Here is a 16118-nt window from a genome sequence, read left to right on the forward strand (position 1 = left end):
GTGGCTAGAATTTAAACTCTACTCAAAACTGAATTTGCCATGCCCAAACGATGACAGTTTTGTAGCATGAATTTAATTTTGTTTTTATCAGACCCTGTTCTTTACAAAGTTATTTTTGTCAGCACTGCTGATTAATTCTGACAGGCCAGCTGTGTTTAGTCATCCACTACCACCTAGTGAGGAATTACTCTGTTAAAAGCAGCATTTGTTTTTAATGCTAGCAAGACTTCCATTACTCTGTCTACAAACACTAAACTAATATACTTTACAACAAACCGACTGCACGTATGTGCTTCAAATCACTCTTCCTTAAAGTGAAAGGCATATAGATACAAACAAAGGAGCAGTGACTGAGAAACAGAGTACAGTTGCTGTGTAAATAGGGGTAGCGTTCTGCTACAGTAGAACCTCAGAGTTATTGGGAATGGAGGTTGTTCGTAACTCTGAACAAAACATTATGGTTCTTTCAAAAGTTTACAGCTGAGCATTGACTTCATACAGCTTTACTATGCAGAAGAAAAATGCTGCTTTTAACCATCTTATTTAAATGAAACAAGCACAGCAACGGTTTCCTTACCTTGTCAAATCTTTTTTTTTTTTTAAACTTTCCCTTTATTTTGTTAGTAGTTTACATTTAAAACAGCACTGTACTGTATTTGCCTTTTTTGGGTGTGTGTGTCTCTGCTGCTGCCTGATTTGTGTACTTCCGGTTCCAAGTGAGGTGTGTGGTTGACCAGTCAGTTACTCTGTGGGCAATGCAGAAATGCAAAAATGTAGGGGGCAGAGAGGGAGATAATTTTCCTAGGCATTTTGTTAGATATTTTTTAACGGTTTTCAAGGAAGTTGTTATCATCAGATTATACTTTATGGTATCTCCCTTACATCATATAGTATTTAACAGCTGATTAGGTAATTTAAAAGACATTATAACTTCTGCTGCAAATATTCAAGTTATGTTTGATTAAGATAGTGTTGTTCCCTAATATAATTTGTGGTCCACCTATAAATCATTTTAAAAAACCAGTATAAAATTTCAGTATTCAAAAATGGCTTACACTCCTTTTGATAGTCTTGAATTTGTTACTAGGTAGTGGCTCCCTGTGCAACTTATTATTCAGTTAGTTTTGATCTTGTGAGCATATTATTGCTCACTTTAACAAATGTGTGTGCCTTATGAAAGCAAATGTGTGTGCATGTGAAAGCTAACCCAGCTCTGTATTTGACTGGGAAAGCCTGGCGTTGATGTAACACAGGAGCAAAGTATTAAAATATTACAAAAATCTGCTACCCCTGGCCCCGTACTGTGAAGTTCTGAGGATTATCAACACTGCATCCTTCATCTGCTGTCTTTTTAGACAGTAAGCTCTTTAGACTGTTCCTGACACAATGGGCCACAACCCTATTTGGGGCCTCTGGGGTTGCAATTATTATTAAACATTTATATTATGGTGGTACTTAGAAGCCTATCAGGCCAGCACCTCACAGTGCTAGGTGCTGTACAAATGTGTAAGTGGTAGTTCCTGCCCCAAAGATCTTGTAATCTAACCACAATCCAAATAATAATTGAACCAAATGGGATCTGAGGACATTCAGCACTTCACAGGATTAGGTTCAGGGTTTGTAAGGTAACACGAACAGGATCTTTCAAGGAGGCTCTGAAAAATTACAGCCTGCAGAAATGCATACCCAGTAGAGCTCCATGTTTTAAGAACTGAAATAAAAGAGTCTAGAGGTGGAAGAGACCTGTTAGTTTATCTTGTTTTTTTGCCTATTTTACATTTACTACTTTTTCTCTAGTCTAGTTTTAAATGTGCTAAGTAACAGGATTTCCATTACTTCCCTTAGGAGACTATAGCACAGGCCAATATATTTTCTCTGTCAGGAAGTTTTTCCTGACATGCAACCTACATTGTCCTTTTCTGTACTATCCTATATAATTCTCTCCTCCTTGGTGTTTACAGTGGTGGCAAGTTCATTGGTCGTCATTAAAAGGTCAATATTGGCCAGCAGCAGTTTTCTATTCTAAGTACAGGGTGCAAATATCAGGTAATTTGTGGCACACGCTGACTGAATACAGTCCCCTGTATAATAATAAATGCACCAGTTTTCCAACATTCTGTCGACTCACGGTCTGTCTACATTGCTCAGTAAGCCCGGGCTCTCACTCAAGTCTGAGCCCAACCACAACTTCTGTCCACATGCAGATCAGTCTGACATGGGTCAGCAAGCACTCAGGACCTGGGTCTTAGGATCCCGGTAGGGGATAGAGCCCGAGTCCCACTGAGACTCAGGTCCAAGCCCTGTCATTTTGCCGTGTGCATGCAGCTCAAGTCACAAATCCAAGTCAGAAGGTGAGGACCCTCCTTCTACAGAGTTACTCTCCACTTTCTTCTTACTGGCTGCCACAAAATATTATTGGTTATAGGCCTAGGCCTCCCCAGGCTAGCACTATCTGATGTGTATCGGTTTCTCTCTCTCATGTTAGCCGGCATGGAAATATGAACACATGGTTAAATGTTTTTGTATTTGATTTATTTCATTTCCTGTTTCTCAGGTGAACCATAAGAAATGCTCTCCCGATTAAGAGTAGTTGCCACTCCCTGTGCACTGGCATGTCGCACTGTGCACACGAAAGAAAAAGGCAAGCCGCTGATGTTAAACCCAAGAACAAACAAGGTTAGTAGCGTGCATTTATCAAACATCTTATCTCCAACTAGTAACAGTCCTGTGGACCTTGTTCTGGGATTGAAATTTATACTGATGTGAGGTCAGGGACTTGTTCTGTTCGGTGCTGGATCAATGCCACAAAAGGTATACAAGACTGAGGATTCAGTGGTGATATAAAGTCTAATGTCTTAGAACTATGATATCAGGGCTAGCAACAAAGACTTTCTGCCATTTTCACTCCTACAAATCCCTGATTTCCAATGGCATAACTAGGACCCTACCAAATTCATGGTTATTAAAAACACATCACTGACTGTGAAATCTGCTCTCCCCCATGAAATCTGGTCTTCTGTGTGCTTTTACCCTCGATTATATAGATTTCACAGGGGAGACCAGCATTTCTCAAATTGGGGGGCCTGACCCAAAAGGGAGTTACAGGGGGTCACAAGGTTTTTTTTAGGGGGGTTGCAGTATTGCCACAAACAATTGCCTTCTGCGCTGCCTTCAGATCTGGGTGGCTGGCGGGTGGCGGCTGTTAGCCGGGCACCCAGCTCTGAAGGCAGAGTCACCACCAGCATTAGCCCAAAAGTAAGCATGGTATGGTATTGCCACGATTACTTCTGTGCTGCTGCTGGCGGCGACTCTGCCTTCAGAGCCCGGTGCCCGGCTAACAGCCGCCGCTCTCCAGTTGCCCAGCTCTGAAGGCAGTGCCGTCCCCAGCAGCAGTGCAGAAGTAAGGGTAGCAATACTGCAACCTCCCTAACAATAACCTTGCGAACCCTCCCTACTCACGCAACTCCTTTGTGCCCTAAAATTGCAACACTGTGAAATTTCAGATTTAAATAGTTGAACTCATGAAATGATTGTGAAATTGACCAAAATGGACCATGAATTTATATTTCCATCCCCCATCATGAATTAAAAATCCCATCTTTCTGATTATCCTCTTGCTTTTGTCAAGTTTAATTCCAACTTGGCTTTAGTATTTCAAGAAACATTAAAGCTCAAGACCAATATTTTATATTTGTGAGACCAGCTTTGAATCCTGCCTTTCAAGTGGTAGAAAGTATTAACCTCTAACTCTAAGTCCTCTTAGCTGTCCAAGGGCTAGAACTAAGCCATCTCAGTGTGAAACACCCCCATGAAGAGGGCCAGCAAAAGGTCTTCACGCAACTTAGAAACAGGGTTTAAGTGGGACTTAAGTTGTACGTGGCCCCCTGCATTTTTTGGCAGCTGGCCCAAGTCTGGGAACTCCCTTCTGTAAGAGATGAGGAAGATCACAAATTTGGTTGGCTTGGAAGAAAATATAACACCTGGCTCTTTGTTGCATCCTACCCATAACAGGAGAAAAAAAATTCATTACTCTGCTGCTCCTGAAATGGTGGAGAAAAGAAAAGTGAGATATAACAAGTGACTCCTAACTACCCCTGAAAGGAGAGGGAGAAGACAAAACATATGTCTTTGCTCACACCACTTACATGGATTTATATAATTCGATAGGGTGCTCAGATACCACCGGGATGAGTGCTGTATAAACACCTAGACAGATAGAGATCTGAGCGCCTGCTAAAATCATGTCGAGAGTGAAGTGTGAGGAGAATTCTGTGATTTGTCAAGATACAAAGTCTTGTGACTTCTCCGAGCTAAAAGCTCTTGGCAGACCAGTGGAAATTATTTCAAAGCCCTCAAGCTTTTCCAAGCACTGGTTGTGCACCAGTGGTCAGAAAGGAAAACAATACATGATTGCTTATGGCAGTAGCTTCTACATTTTGTTTTTGAAGGATGTAGTTTTATGATAAATGGAGCAAAATGCAATATTTGAAGGGAAGAAATTTGTTGTCACACTTAATTCACAGTATCAATTTTAACTCAGACAAATGACAATGAAATAAAGAGCTTTCTGGTCTATGAGGAGTTTGTTATCCTCTGGCACTTGTTTGATTGGTTCTATGAAACGACTAGGGGTACGTCTACACTACGGGACTATTCCGAATTTGCATAAACCGGTTTTGTAAAACAGATTTTATAAAATCGAGTGCGCGCGGCCACACTAAACACATTAAATCGGTGGTGTGCGTCCATGGTCCGAGGCTAGCGTCGATTTCTGAAGCGTTGCACTGTGGGTAGCTATCCCGTAGCTATCCCATAGTTCCCGCAGCCTCCCCCGCCCCTTGGCATTTCCGGGTTGAGATCCCAGTGCCTGATGGGGCAAAAATCATTTTCGCGGGTGGTTCTGGGTACAGCCTCACCCCTCCCTCCCTCGCTGACAGCGGCAGACAACCGTTTCGCGCCTTTTTTGCTTGGTGAACCGTGCAGACGCCATAGCACAGCAAGCATGGACCCTGCTCAGCTCCATACCGCAATCGTGGATGTTTTAAACACCTCGCGCACTCTCGTGCAGTATATGCTGAACCAGGACCTTCGAACCGAGGCGAGTAAGAGGCGGATACGGCAGCGCGGCGATGACAGTGATGAGGACGTGGACACAGAATTATCTCAAACCGGCCCCGGCGCTTTGGAGATCCTGATGGTAATGGGGCAGATTCTATCCATTGAACGCCGATTTTGGGCCCGGGAAACAAGCACTGACTGGTGGGACCGCATTGTGTTGCAGGTGTGGGACGATTCCCAGTGGCTGCGAAACTTTCGCATGCGTAAGGGCACTTTCATGGAACTTTGTGACTTGCTTGCCCCTGCCCTGAAACGCCATAATACCAAGATGAGAGCAGCCCTCACAGTAGAGAAGCGAGTGGCGATAGCCCTGTGGAAGCTTGCAACGCCAGACAGCTACCGGTCAGTCGGGAATCAATTTGGAGTTGGAAAATCTACTGTGGGGGCTGCTGTGATGCAAGTAGCCAAAGCAATCACTAAGCTGCTGCTACGAAAGGTTGTGACTCTGGGAAACGTGCAGGCCATAGTGGATGGCTTTGCTGCAATGGGATTCCCTAACTGTGGGGGGGCGATAGATGGAACCCATATCCCTATCTTGGCACCGCAGCACCAGGGCACCCAGTACGTAAACCGGAAGGGGTACTTTTCAATGGTGCTGCAAGCACTGGTGGATCACAAGGGACGTTTCACAAACATCCACGCGGGATGGCCAGGGAGGGTTCATGACGCTCGCGTATTCAGAAGCACTACTCTGTTTAAACGGCTGCAGCAAGGGACTTACTTCCCAGACCAGAAAATAACAGTTGGGGATGTTGAAATGCCTGTCGTTATCCTGGGGGACCCAGCCTACCCCTTGATGCCATGGCTCATGAAGCCATACACAGGCAGCCTGGACAGTGGTCAGGATCTGTTCAATTACAGGCTGAGCAAGTGCAGAATGGTGGTGGAATGTGCATTTGGCCGTTTAAAGGCGCGCTGGCGCACATTACTGACTCGCTCAGACCTCAGCCAAACCAATGTCCCCTATGTTATTGCTGCTTGCTGTATTCTCCACAATCTCTGTGAGAGTAAGGGGGAGACCTTTATGGCGGGGTGGGAGGCTGAGGCAAATCACCTGGCCGCTGATTACGCGCAGCCAGACACCAGGGAGATTAGAAGAGCACACCAGGAAGCGGTGCGCATCAGAGAAGCTTTGAAAACGAGCTTCATCAATGGCCAGGGTACAGTGTGACTGCTGTGTTTGTTGATGAACACCCAACCCCCTTGATTGACTCAGTCCCTGTAAGCAACTCCCCCTCCCCCTTCGAGTACAGCTTACTTATGCAGATAAAGTCACTCTCATTTAAAAAGCATGAATTCTTTATTGATTCATTATAAAAAGAGGGAGAGAAGTAAGGGTGTGCTTTGGGAGGAGGAAAGGAGGGATGGAGAAGGCCATTAAAAAAAAAATTCAGAGTAACGACATCCTTCTGGTTGGGCTGTCCACGGGGGTGGAGTGGGCGGGTGCACGGAGCCTCCCCCCACGCGTTCTTACACGTCTGGGTGAGGAGGCTAAGGAACATGGTGAGGGGGGAGGGTGGTTATACAGGGGCTGCAGCGGCACTCTGTGATCCTGCTGCCGTTCCTGAAGCTCCACAAGACGCCGGAGCATGTCAGTTTGATCACGCAGCAGCCCCAGAGTTGCATCCCGCCACCGCTGATCTTCCTGCCGCAACCGCTGATTTTCCTGCCGGTCTTCCTGCCGCCACCTCTCATCTCGGTTGTCCCTCCTGTCCTCACGTTCACTGGCCTCTTTCCTGTAATTTGAAACCACGTCCTTCCACTCATTCAGATGACCTCTTTCATTGCGTGTAACTTCCATAATATCCGAGAACATCTCATCTCGCGTCTTCTTTTTCCTCCGCCTTATCTGTGCTAGCCTTTGGGATGGAGGAGGGACGCTTGAAAAATTTGCAGCTGCATGAGGGAGATAAATATTTAGAAAGATACATTTTACAGAACAATGGTTATACTCTTTCACAGTGAAAAGCACTATTCACCTTACATAGCACATGTGATTTCCCTACAAGGTCGCATTTTTCATCTTAATAGTGCCTGCTTGCAGCTCTTGGGTTACAGATCTCAGACACAGGTCCAGGCATCAGGATTCAGCTTGCATGCGGCCATGGTAAGCCACTGTCTCAGTGATTTACCCCTCCCCCCCAACGCATGGCTAATACCACGCTAGCTCCCTGCTAATCAACAACCTTCCCCCTCCCCCCCACCCACTGCTTGTCCGGTAGCTTGGGGAAGATCGCCTCGCCGATGACCAAACAGAAAAGATCATCGGCATTTCACTCCTCCCCTCCCCCCGCTTCGCTACGTGCAGGAAAGTGTTTTTTTTAAGCTGCTGCATTCCACGAACCCAGTAGAAAAATGGCCACCCCCCTTACTTAAATTCCTGATTTCTAACCAGGTTATCCTGAACGATATCACTTTGCTGAGGATAACAGAACAAGATAAAGAGCGGATGCTTCTTGAATGCCAGCAGTCACCGGGACCATACGCCGCTATGCTTTGCCACGCAATGATACCTGATTACTTGCTACATGCATGGCATGGTAAAGTGTCCTACCATGGTGGGCGGAACAAGGATGCCTTGCCCAGAAACCTTCTGCAAAGGCTTCTGGAGTACCTACAGGAGCGCTTCATCGAGATGTCCCTGGAGGATTTCCTCTCAATCCCCGGACATGTTAACAAACTTTTCTAAGTAACTATACTGTCTGCGAATGCGTCCCAAGTCCTCAGGGCAAATCAATCATTAAAAAAGGCTTGCTTAAAAAACACTGTTTGCTATTTGCAAAGGTACACTCACCAGAGCTCCCTTCCATGGCGTCATTCTCTGGAATAGTTGCTTGTGAGGGCTGGGAGCAGGGTAATTCCGTCAGGGTGATAAAAAGCTCCTGGCTGCTGGGGGTCACGGAGTGCTGTGTGCTCTCTGCGAGGTCTTCCTCTTCTTCTTCCTCTTCATCTTCCCCGTCTGACATGGCAGAGATTACAACCCCCACCTCGGAATCCACGGTCAGGGGTGGGGTACTTGTGGCGCAGCCCCCTAAAATTGCATGCAGGTCATCATAGAAGCGGCATGTTTTTCGACCTGCCCCGGACCTTCCGTTTGCTTCTTTGGTTTTCTGGTAGGCTTGTCTGAGCTCCTTAACTTTCACTCTGCACTGCACGGAGTCCCTGCTGTGGCCTTTATCCGTCATAGCCTTAGAAATTCTTTCAAATACTTTTTCATTTCGTCTTTTGGAACGCAGTTCTGTTAGCACTGAATCCTCTCCCCATATAGCGATCAGATCCATTACCTCCCGAGCGGTCCATGCTGGGGCTCTTTTTCGATTCTCAGGAGACTGCATTGTTAACTGTGCTGATGAGCTGTGCGTGGTCACCTGTGATGATGAGCTCTCCACGCTGTCGAAGCAGGAAATGAATTTCAAAAGTTCGCGGGGCTTTTCCTGTCTACCTGGCCAGTGCATCCGAGTTGAGAATGCTGTCCAGAGCGGTCAGTGGTGCACTGTGGGATAGCTCCCGGAGGCCAATACCGTCGATTGCGGCCACACTAACCCTATTCCGATATGTTAATACCGATATTAGCGCTACTCCTCTCGTCGGGCAGGAGTACAGAAACCGATTTAAAGAGCCATTAAAATCGATATAAGGTGCCTCCTAGTGTGGACGGCTGTGGCGTTAAATCGGTTTTAGGCTCCTAAAACCGATTTAAACGCCTAGTGTAGACCAGGCCTAGGTGATACCACTTGTCTGTTAGGGAACAAGTAGCAATACTAAATGGGGTCCCTTGTTCAGCAGCTCAGCAGAGAAATTAAAGTCTGATGAGGGATGGAAATTGATTTACCCTTCCAGCTGTAGACTGTCTTGCTGTATTGGAGATGAGACCAGTGACTGGGGTGGTGTGAGGAAAAATTGCACTGATAAATAACAGACTTCAGTATCCATTATTGTGAACCTCCTGAGATTGTCATCTCATTGTAGGATCTTTTGTTGGCAGGTCTAGTTGTGTTGCAGTCTCATTCACTTACGTTACTTAATATTTTGTCTCCCTTACCACTTGGGACTTGGAACCTATAATAATGGGGACTAAATGCCATATTAAAAGCTGTAAGATGCCAACTGATGAAATTTGCAGACCCAGATCCCAACCCCCCACCTTTTGTGACCATTACCCCAGAACTCCTCTACCTGCTTCACTGCGTGGCAAACACAAGAATTTAATTGCTCTTACCTTTTCGCCCATGAACTGGTTCCCACAGGTGCCGAATGCATAAATTAACTGAATTTGTTTGTTTCGAAAGTCCAGCTTTCAACTTCTATTGTTAGGGCAGCCCAGGAAAGGTCAAAAGCGATATTGGTCATGTCCTTGTCACTTCAACCAAACAATTGCAGAACATACTGTAACTGCATGAACCTATCTTTACATTCTTCCATGATGTTTGACATCGCAAAGCTGCTCTGTGACAAGGACTCCAATTACAATGATTTAACTTTAAAGGCCTCTTGTTATGTCAGCGTTAGCTGCTGTGTAAAAATAAGTAAGCTTGTTTGCTGCTTGGAATATAGTTAACCAAGTACATTTGTTTACTACAGTCAACTATAAATGTTGTTACAGTATTCACTATTTGTATTGGGGTAGTGCCTAGCAGTATCAGTCATGGACCAGGGCCTCATTATGCTAGGCAAGGTACAAAGGCAGTACAAAAAGATGCTCTCTGCCCCAAAGAGCTTACAGTCTAAGTGTAAGCAAAGAGGCAACAAATAGATACAGACCAAGAGATCAGGGAGGACAAGGAAAATAATTGTTTAGCAGGTGGTTTGAGGATTCCTGAGATTAAAAACATACTGTAGGTCTAACTTTTAAAGATGGCCTCACTTGCGTTGAGGGTTTATTATCCGTTCTTGAAGGGACCTAAATGCGAAGAGGAGTTAAACTATAAAATCGGCAACTTGTTCTCCTTTTCTATTTGAGAAGGTGTTAGACATGTCAGAAATGTACGTAGACTTTAGACTTACAGTTCATTTACCTTAGTTCAGTCATCCACCTCAAAGCTGCTGAATTTTTTGTAGACGTGATGCCTTTGAGTGTTTCAAGGGAAAATAAAACCAACCTAGATTGTTCAATTAGAAGACCAACAGTTTAACAAAATATCTCCAATTGAGTAATTAGTGACAGTGCACACTCTAGATCAGGGGTTCTCACAAGAAATTTTTTTGATTAACTTAAGGAAAAACAAATAAAAAGCACATATACACATCCACATCATTGTTTTTTGTAGACTCTGTAATAAAAATATTACTCTGAAAAAAGTATGTTTGTTAATATCAATCACTTTTCACAGATCACTGAGTAGCTATCTGGAAGGCTCTGAAAAGTGATACTTGGATGGTTGTTAATGTCACCCTTCTCAGCAGGTCCCAGGACAAATTAAGCCCTGGATGGGGGAGGAGGGGTCGGAGGCAGAGGCAATGGGGGACATGGTAGAATGGATGTAGGCCGGGAGAGACAGTGGGGGCCCGGGGCAATGCAGGGGTGGGTGTGGAGCAAGGAAGGCAGTGGGGTCCAGGACGATGGAGAGGGGGGCACGGATGTGGGGCCAAGAGAGAGGAGAGTGAGTGGTGAGCCCCGCAGCTGTGTGGTTGGAGCTGGGGGTTGGTGCCCACTGCCGTGTGGCTGGGGGATCAGTGCTTGTGGCCAGAGCCCAGAGCTGGGGGCAGGAGCTGCATGGCCGAGGAGGGGGTCAGTGCCCATGCCCGGATCAGGGAGTTGGAGCCCAGGGCCCGTGCCCGCCACCATGCAGCCAGAGCCTGGAGCTAGGTGCTGGAGCCCAGGGCCATGTGGTTGGATCTGCGGGTCAGTGCCTGCCGACACGGAGCTGAAGCCAGTACCTGCTGCCGCATGCCTGGGGGTCGGTGCACACCTGGGGCCAGGGATCAGCGCCTGCTGCCACGCACCCAAGGCTGGTGCCTGCTGCCACACGCCCAGAGCCAGCGGGCAGGACTGGGAGTCAGAGCACGCAGCTAGGGGTTGGGGCCCAGGGCCAGCAGCTGCTGCCAGGGTCAGGGGGCAGTGCCCAGGGCCAGCGGCTGCCACAGAGGTCGGAGCCTGGGGCCTGCAGTTGCCACTAGGGTCAGGGGCTGGTGCTGGGAGGCCGGCACTGTGTGGCCAGAGACGGGGATTGGAGCCCGCTGCTGCATGGCCAGGGGTTGGAGCCTGAACTGAAGCCACATGGCCAAAGGCCAGGGCTGCGTGGCCAGAGCTGGGAGTCAGCGCCTGAAACCCTGCAGCTGGAGGCGGGTGCTGGTGCTTGAAGACCCATGGCTGGAGCCCTGGTCCGCACAGCCAGGTTCCCTAAGTCCTGCTGCTGGAGCCCGCCTCCCAACCACTGCAGGGCTGAAGCCCAAGCCTCATCCCCCCCCTACTCCCAGGTAGAGCACTCACTGGGCTCCTGCAGCGTTGTGCCCCACCTGTCTCCAAGGGCCATGCAGGGCTGCGCGTCCAGGAGGAACGGGGAGGGATGGAGAGAGGGCAATGCTTTGCCTCTGCCGCTCCTCTCCCCATCACTGCTCAGGAAGCTGTCATGGCTGCAGGGAAACCCCCTGGTGGCTGCATTTGAGAAACGTTGGTCTAGATGAAATGGTAGGTGAACAATTACAATCCATCATGCCAGTGACTTCAGCTTTGCCAAATCAGCGTGTGATTGGAAATAAGTTCTAAAGGATGCGAATAGCTCAGGTGATCAGTGATGGTATGCAGAGGTTTCAGCATGTAAGTGACTGGTTCATATTCAGCCTAGATCATTAATGGGTGAGAGTTACTGCCTGCTATCTGATGGCTGTTTGGTGGCCTATGTGAAGTATATCTGTGATTTCAAACAAACAGAGGCTTAACGATAACAGTTGGCATCCTTGCTGCAGGTCTCATCAGAGAGGTTAAGCATTGGGCACAGAGGCAAAATTAACTAGTAGCTTTCAGGGTGTGAGATATGTTGATGGGAAATTCTGGAAAGCTTACGCTAATGTTGTCTGTGTTTGATATCTTCTGTGACATCAGTGTTGTCAATCCATCACCTTCCACAAGCACTACATTAAGTGAAAAATATGGGGAAAGGACGGAAACCCCAGGAAAAACATATTTCCTATGATGTATTTAAGCAAACAGTCAACTATGATTATAACGGTTATGTGAGACATAAAATAGACATTTCATTCATGTGGATGAACCTTGTTAATTTGCACTGATGACTGAAGACTTGTTGTAGAACAGTGAACTTTGTGAATTAGCAAGTAAACAACCAAGCACAATCAAAACAAATAATACATAGCTCTTCTATAGCTCTTCACATCAGTAGATCTCAAAACACTTCATAATCTTTAATGGATTTATCCTTCTAGCACCCCTGTAAGTTTGGGAAGTGCTATTACCTGCATTTTATAGATGGGGAACTGGGAACAGATCACACACACAAATACATCATCCATCGCAAAATGTACTTTATACATCTGTTTTGACAAGTGTAACTGAGTTTTATTTTTAATGAGACTACTTTACAATATATTAATGTGCTGTAAAATTTTATGGAAGTGGTTTAATATTAAAATGAGAACTCACTGTTGTATTCTGCTATTAAATCTAAGGGGGCTTTTTTTTTTTTAAGAAATACAAGATTTGGAAAATGAGAGTTAACGAAGCTCTAGTGCATACTGTATTTGTATACTGCATCTGTATTACAGAAACTTTGAATGAATTCTAATTAAGAATAATCATTTATATTAGCTTTGCAAAATGGTCATGAGAATTTATCAGCTCTGGTACAAAATACATTCACCCACCTCCTACCACTGGTAATAATGTTAAAAGCCATCAATATATTCTCACATATCAATTTCCTCCATTTCCCCCCTCAAAAAACGCCAAGCCTTCTTACCTATTGGTGTTAGAACAATCAGTCCTGCAGAATTCTGCTCACCTGGTCACCTTCCCGTAAGTGGATGAATGCAGTGTTATAAGGCTGATTTGTATAGTACCATACAGTTAGCGGAGTAGTTGTCAACTAGGAGGGCCTGAGTAAGAACAGGTCCCTGTGCCAAAGAGTTTATGGATGAAGGCACAGTACAGAATGCACAGACATGCCTGTGGCTTCACTAGAAGGGTGTCCACAAGAGAACAACGTGCTGCTTTTGATTCTGAAGCAGTATGTTGTAATGATCGGTAGAAGCGTAGTTAATATTTGTCGACTGCTCTTCAGGTTGTGGTATCCTACACTGTGCTGGGAAGAGAGAGTCTCTGTATACAGTCTGAAAAGGACACCTCTCTTTTCTTGGATCTCTGAATTGGAAAGAGGATTAGGACGCTAATCTAGGTGAAAGTCAGGATAGCGAGCAGTGGAGGTGGACATCAGGAGCAGGCGAAGAGAGTCTGGGGTCAAGTAAAGAAAGTGACCACTGGGGACCTAGTGCTGCATCATGCTGAGCACCTTTTCAGAGCTGCTTAGGCTCCTCGGCTCCTATTGAAGTCATTGTGAAGGGAGGGTGATCATCACCTTTGAGGAGGTAAGCAGCGTGCTGCCGGATCGGCAGGGAGGAGAGGGTGAGAACAGGAAAAGAAGAGGAAGGGTAGTTAAAAAGCATACTGTATGAGAGAAAACAAGTGAAGGCAGGTCTCTGGAGGATCTTGATAGTGCTGTCCTAGACTGGATATGGTCACATCCTCATTTTTGTGGGTGAGGGAAAAGGAGGAGGAGTGAATAGAGTGGACATAAGTGCAGTAGGAGAAATAGCCAAAATATTGCATCGTTGGCTTCAGGGGTTGACAGAAATTAAGATGCATCTCTGAATGTGAAGACTTGAGTTGTCCAGATATACAGCGTGGGAAACTGTAGTGTCGTTTAAAAAAAAATCCAACATGTTAACACTGCAGCCACTCAAGCAACACTGAACTTCTAGGATGTCTGTAGACTGGGGGAGGAGGGGAGGAAGCAAGTACGTCACATAAACAAGGGTGGGTAGCTATTAATAAAATGTATCAAACAAGCCTTGAGATTTTTATTAAGGAACCAGAAGACTTGTGGTCACAAGGGGGAATTAAGAGAATGTCATGCCTAAGTATTTATGGTTTCAGTGGTAATTGAGTAAATTGTTTTAAGGGACCTAACCAAGAACTTTGACTGAGATAATGTACTTTTCACTGGTGGGGATAGTTCCATATGGTTATGGATAGAATGTTAGCTTGGACTACCATGGTACACAGCTAAAGGTACTCTAGGGTTATAGTGTATTTTAAAAATTGGATAGATGTTCAAGGTGTTATTGATCCATGTTTTAGATACCTTCTGAAGTGATAGATTGTGTTCTGTTCCTTCACATCAAGAATCTTCATGATGCTTTTACTTTTGTAGTGCCTAAAATATGGTGAAAATATTGTTACTGTTTTCCAGTTGTTAATTTCAGATTCAGCACCTGTTTCATTGATGATAAATGTGGAGTATGAGGGATGGTCATGTAATAGGACGTGAATTGCTGCACAGTAATGAATTAATGGGACAGTTCAAAAACTCAGGAGTTATTTGATATATATGCTGGCAAAGTTCATTTTCACATAACTTTCCAGGATACATTTACCTCTATGGGATGCACTAAAAGTATTACATAGGGAGTAAAAATGAAAAAAAAGATGAATTTAGTTTAAAAAAATGATGACTATTGAAAGTGAACAATTCACATGTAAACAACTATAGGTTGAAATTTGTTTTCATAAAGTATTGGATTATAACTAGTACACTTTCAGAAATCAGGATCTGTTTGCAGATGACTCAAACAGAAAAAGGGATAAATTCGTTAGATAATTTATCATCAATAAATCTACCAGCCTGAAGGTTAAGTCTTACCAAACAACAACAACCGGCCATCTATACTGCTGGTTAGATACTTGAAATTCACCAGTAAAGGTTTTCTCAACAAAATATCAGGAAGATCAGTTATTTGTAAAGAAGTAAAATATATTAGGACTCCTAGATATTTGTATTCATCTGAGATTAGTACAACTAAGGATATTTGGAATTTTTTTTTTTTACCCTTCATAAACTTAATTTGTTACAACTGATGGAGGAGGCTAAAGCTTTTTTTGTAGTAGGAGATTACAGTTGAAGAGATTAAGAGATCAGTTTTATCCTTAACTAAAAGGAAGGCTTCAGGTTCTGATGCTATCTATCCCAACAGAGATCTGAGGGCACTGCAAATAACCTTTTTGACTGGATAGATTATCAGAAGTGTGTAGGGAAATGTTCCAAACAGGGATATTCAAAAGGAACATTTCCAGAAGCAAATATCACCTGAGTGTTAAAACCTAGCATATCTCCAAAGGAATCTCCATCTGGATATAATCCAGTTTTAAAGGTAGAAATGTGCTCTGGAGGAAGATATATGTGCTGATGATTAAAGCACAGGAAGTCAATAGATCTGGGTTCTGTCTGTTTGTGCCACTGATTTAAATGATTTGCCCAAGAACTCATCTACTGCTCTATGCCTCAGTTTCCCCAACTGTAAAGTAGGAATACGAATTCCTTCTTCCCAGGGTCATGAGGCTTAATTCATTAATATGTGTGAGGTGCTTAGAAATGGTAGTGATGGACATCAGAGAAATGGATAGTCATAAATATAGATACATGTAAATTTTAAACAAAATAACTATTTTAGCTGACAAAAACGTAAATAGTAAAATAAACTAACCTTTTCCCCCTTTTGTTTTCAGGGCATGGCCTTTACATTACAGGAAAGACAAATGCTTGGGCTCCAAGGACTTTTACCTCCTAAAATAGAGACACAAGACATTCAAGCCTTACGCTTCCATAAGAATTTGGCAAAAATGAGTGACCCCTTGGAAAAGTAAGAATTAATCAGTATTTTTCTTACCTATGTGTAGTGCAAGCTTAAAAGACTCTGAGAAAATCTGATTTATTATAATATCAAGGCAGATCTTTTGCATCCAGAGGGTTTTATAATTGGCAGATATA

At 44.6% G+C, this 16118-nt stretch overlaps 1 protein-coding gene across 2 annotated transcripts in view; it reads left to right on the top strand.

Moving 5' to 3' along the window:
- The window catches only part of ME2 (malic enzyme 2), a 45918-nt gene that overhangs the window by 7218 nt on the left and 22582 nt on the right, over positions 1–16118 (top strand). For both annotated transcript variants that reach the window (XM_045020168.1, XM_045020169.1), the window contains exons 2-3: positions 2555–2676; positions 15857–15990. In XM_045020168.1, coding sequence (XP_044876103.1) covers positions 2569–2676; positions 15857–15990 — 242 coding nt within the window. In that variant the 5' untranslated portion in view covers positions 2555–2568. The remainder of the gene's footprint in view (positions 1–2554; positions 2677–15856; positions 15991–16118) is intronic.

The sequence above is a fragment of the Mauremys mutica genome, chromosome 6, assembly GCF_020497125.1.
Source record: "Mauremys mutica isolate MM-2020 ecotype Southern chromosome 6, ASM2049712v1, whole genome shotgun sequence".
Taxonomy (NCBI): Eukaryota; Metazoa; Chordata; order Testudines; family Geoemydidae; genus Mauremys; species Mauremys mutica.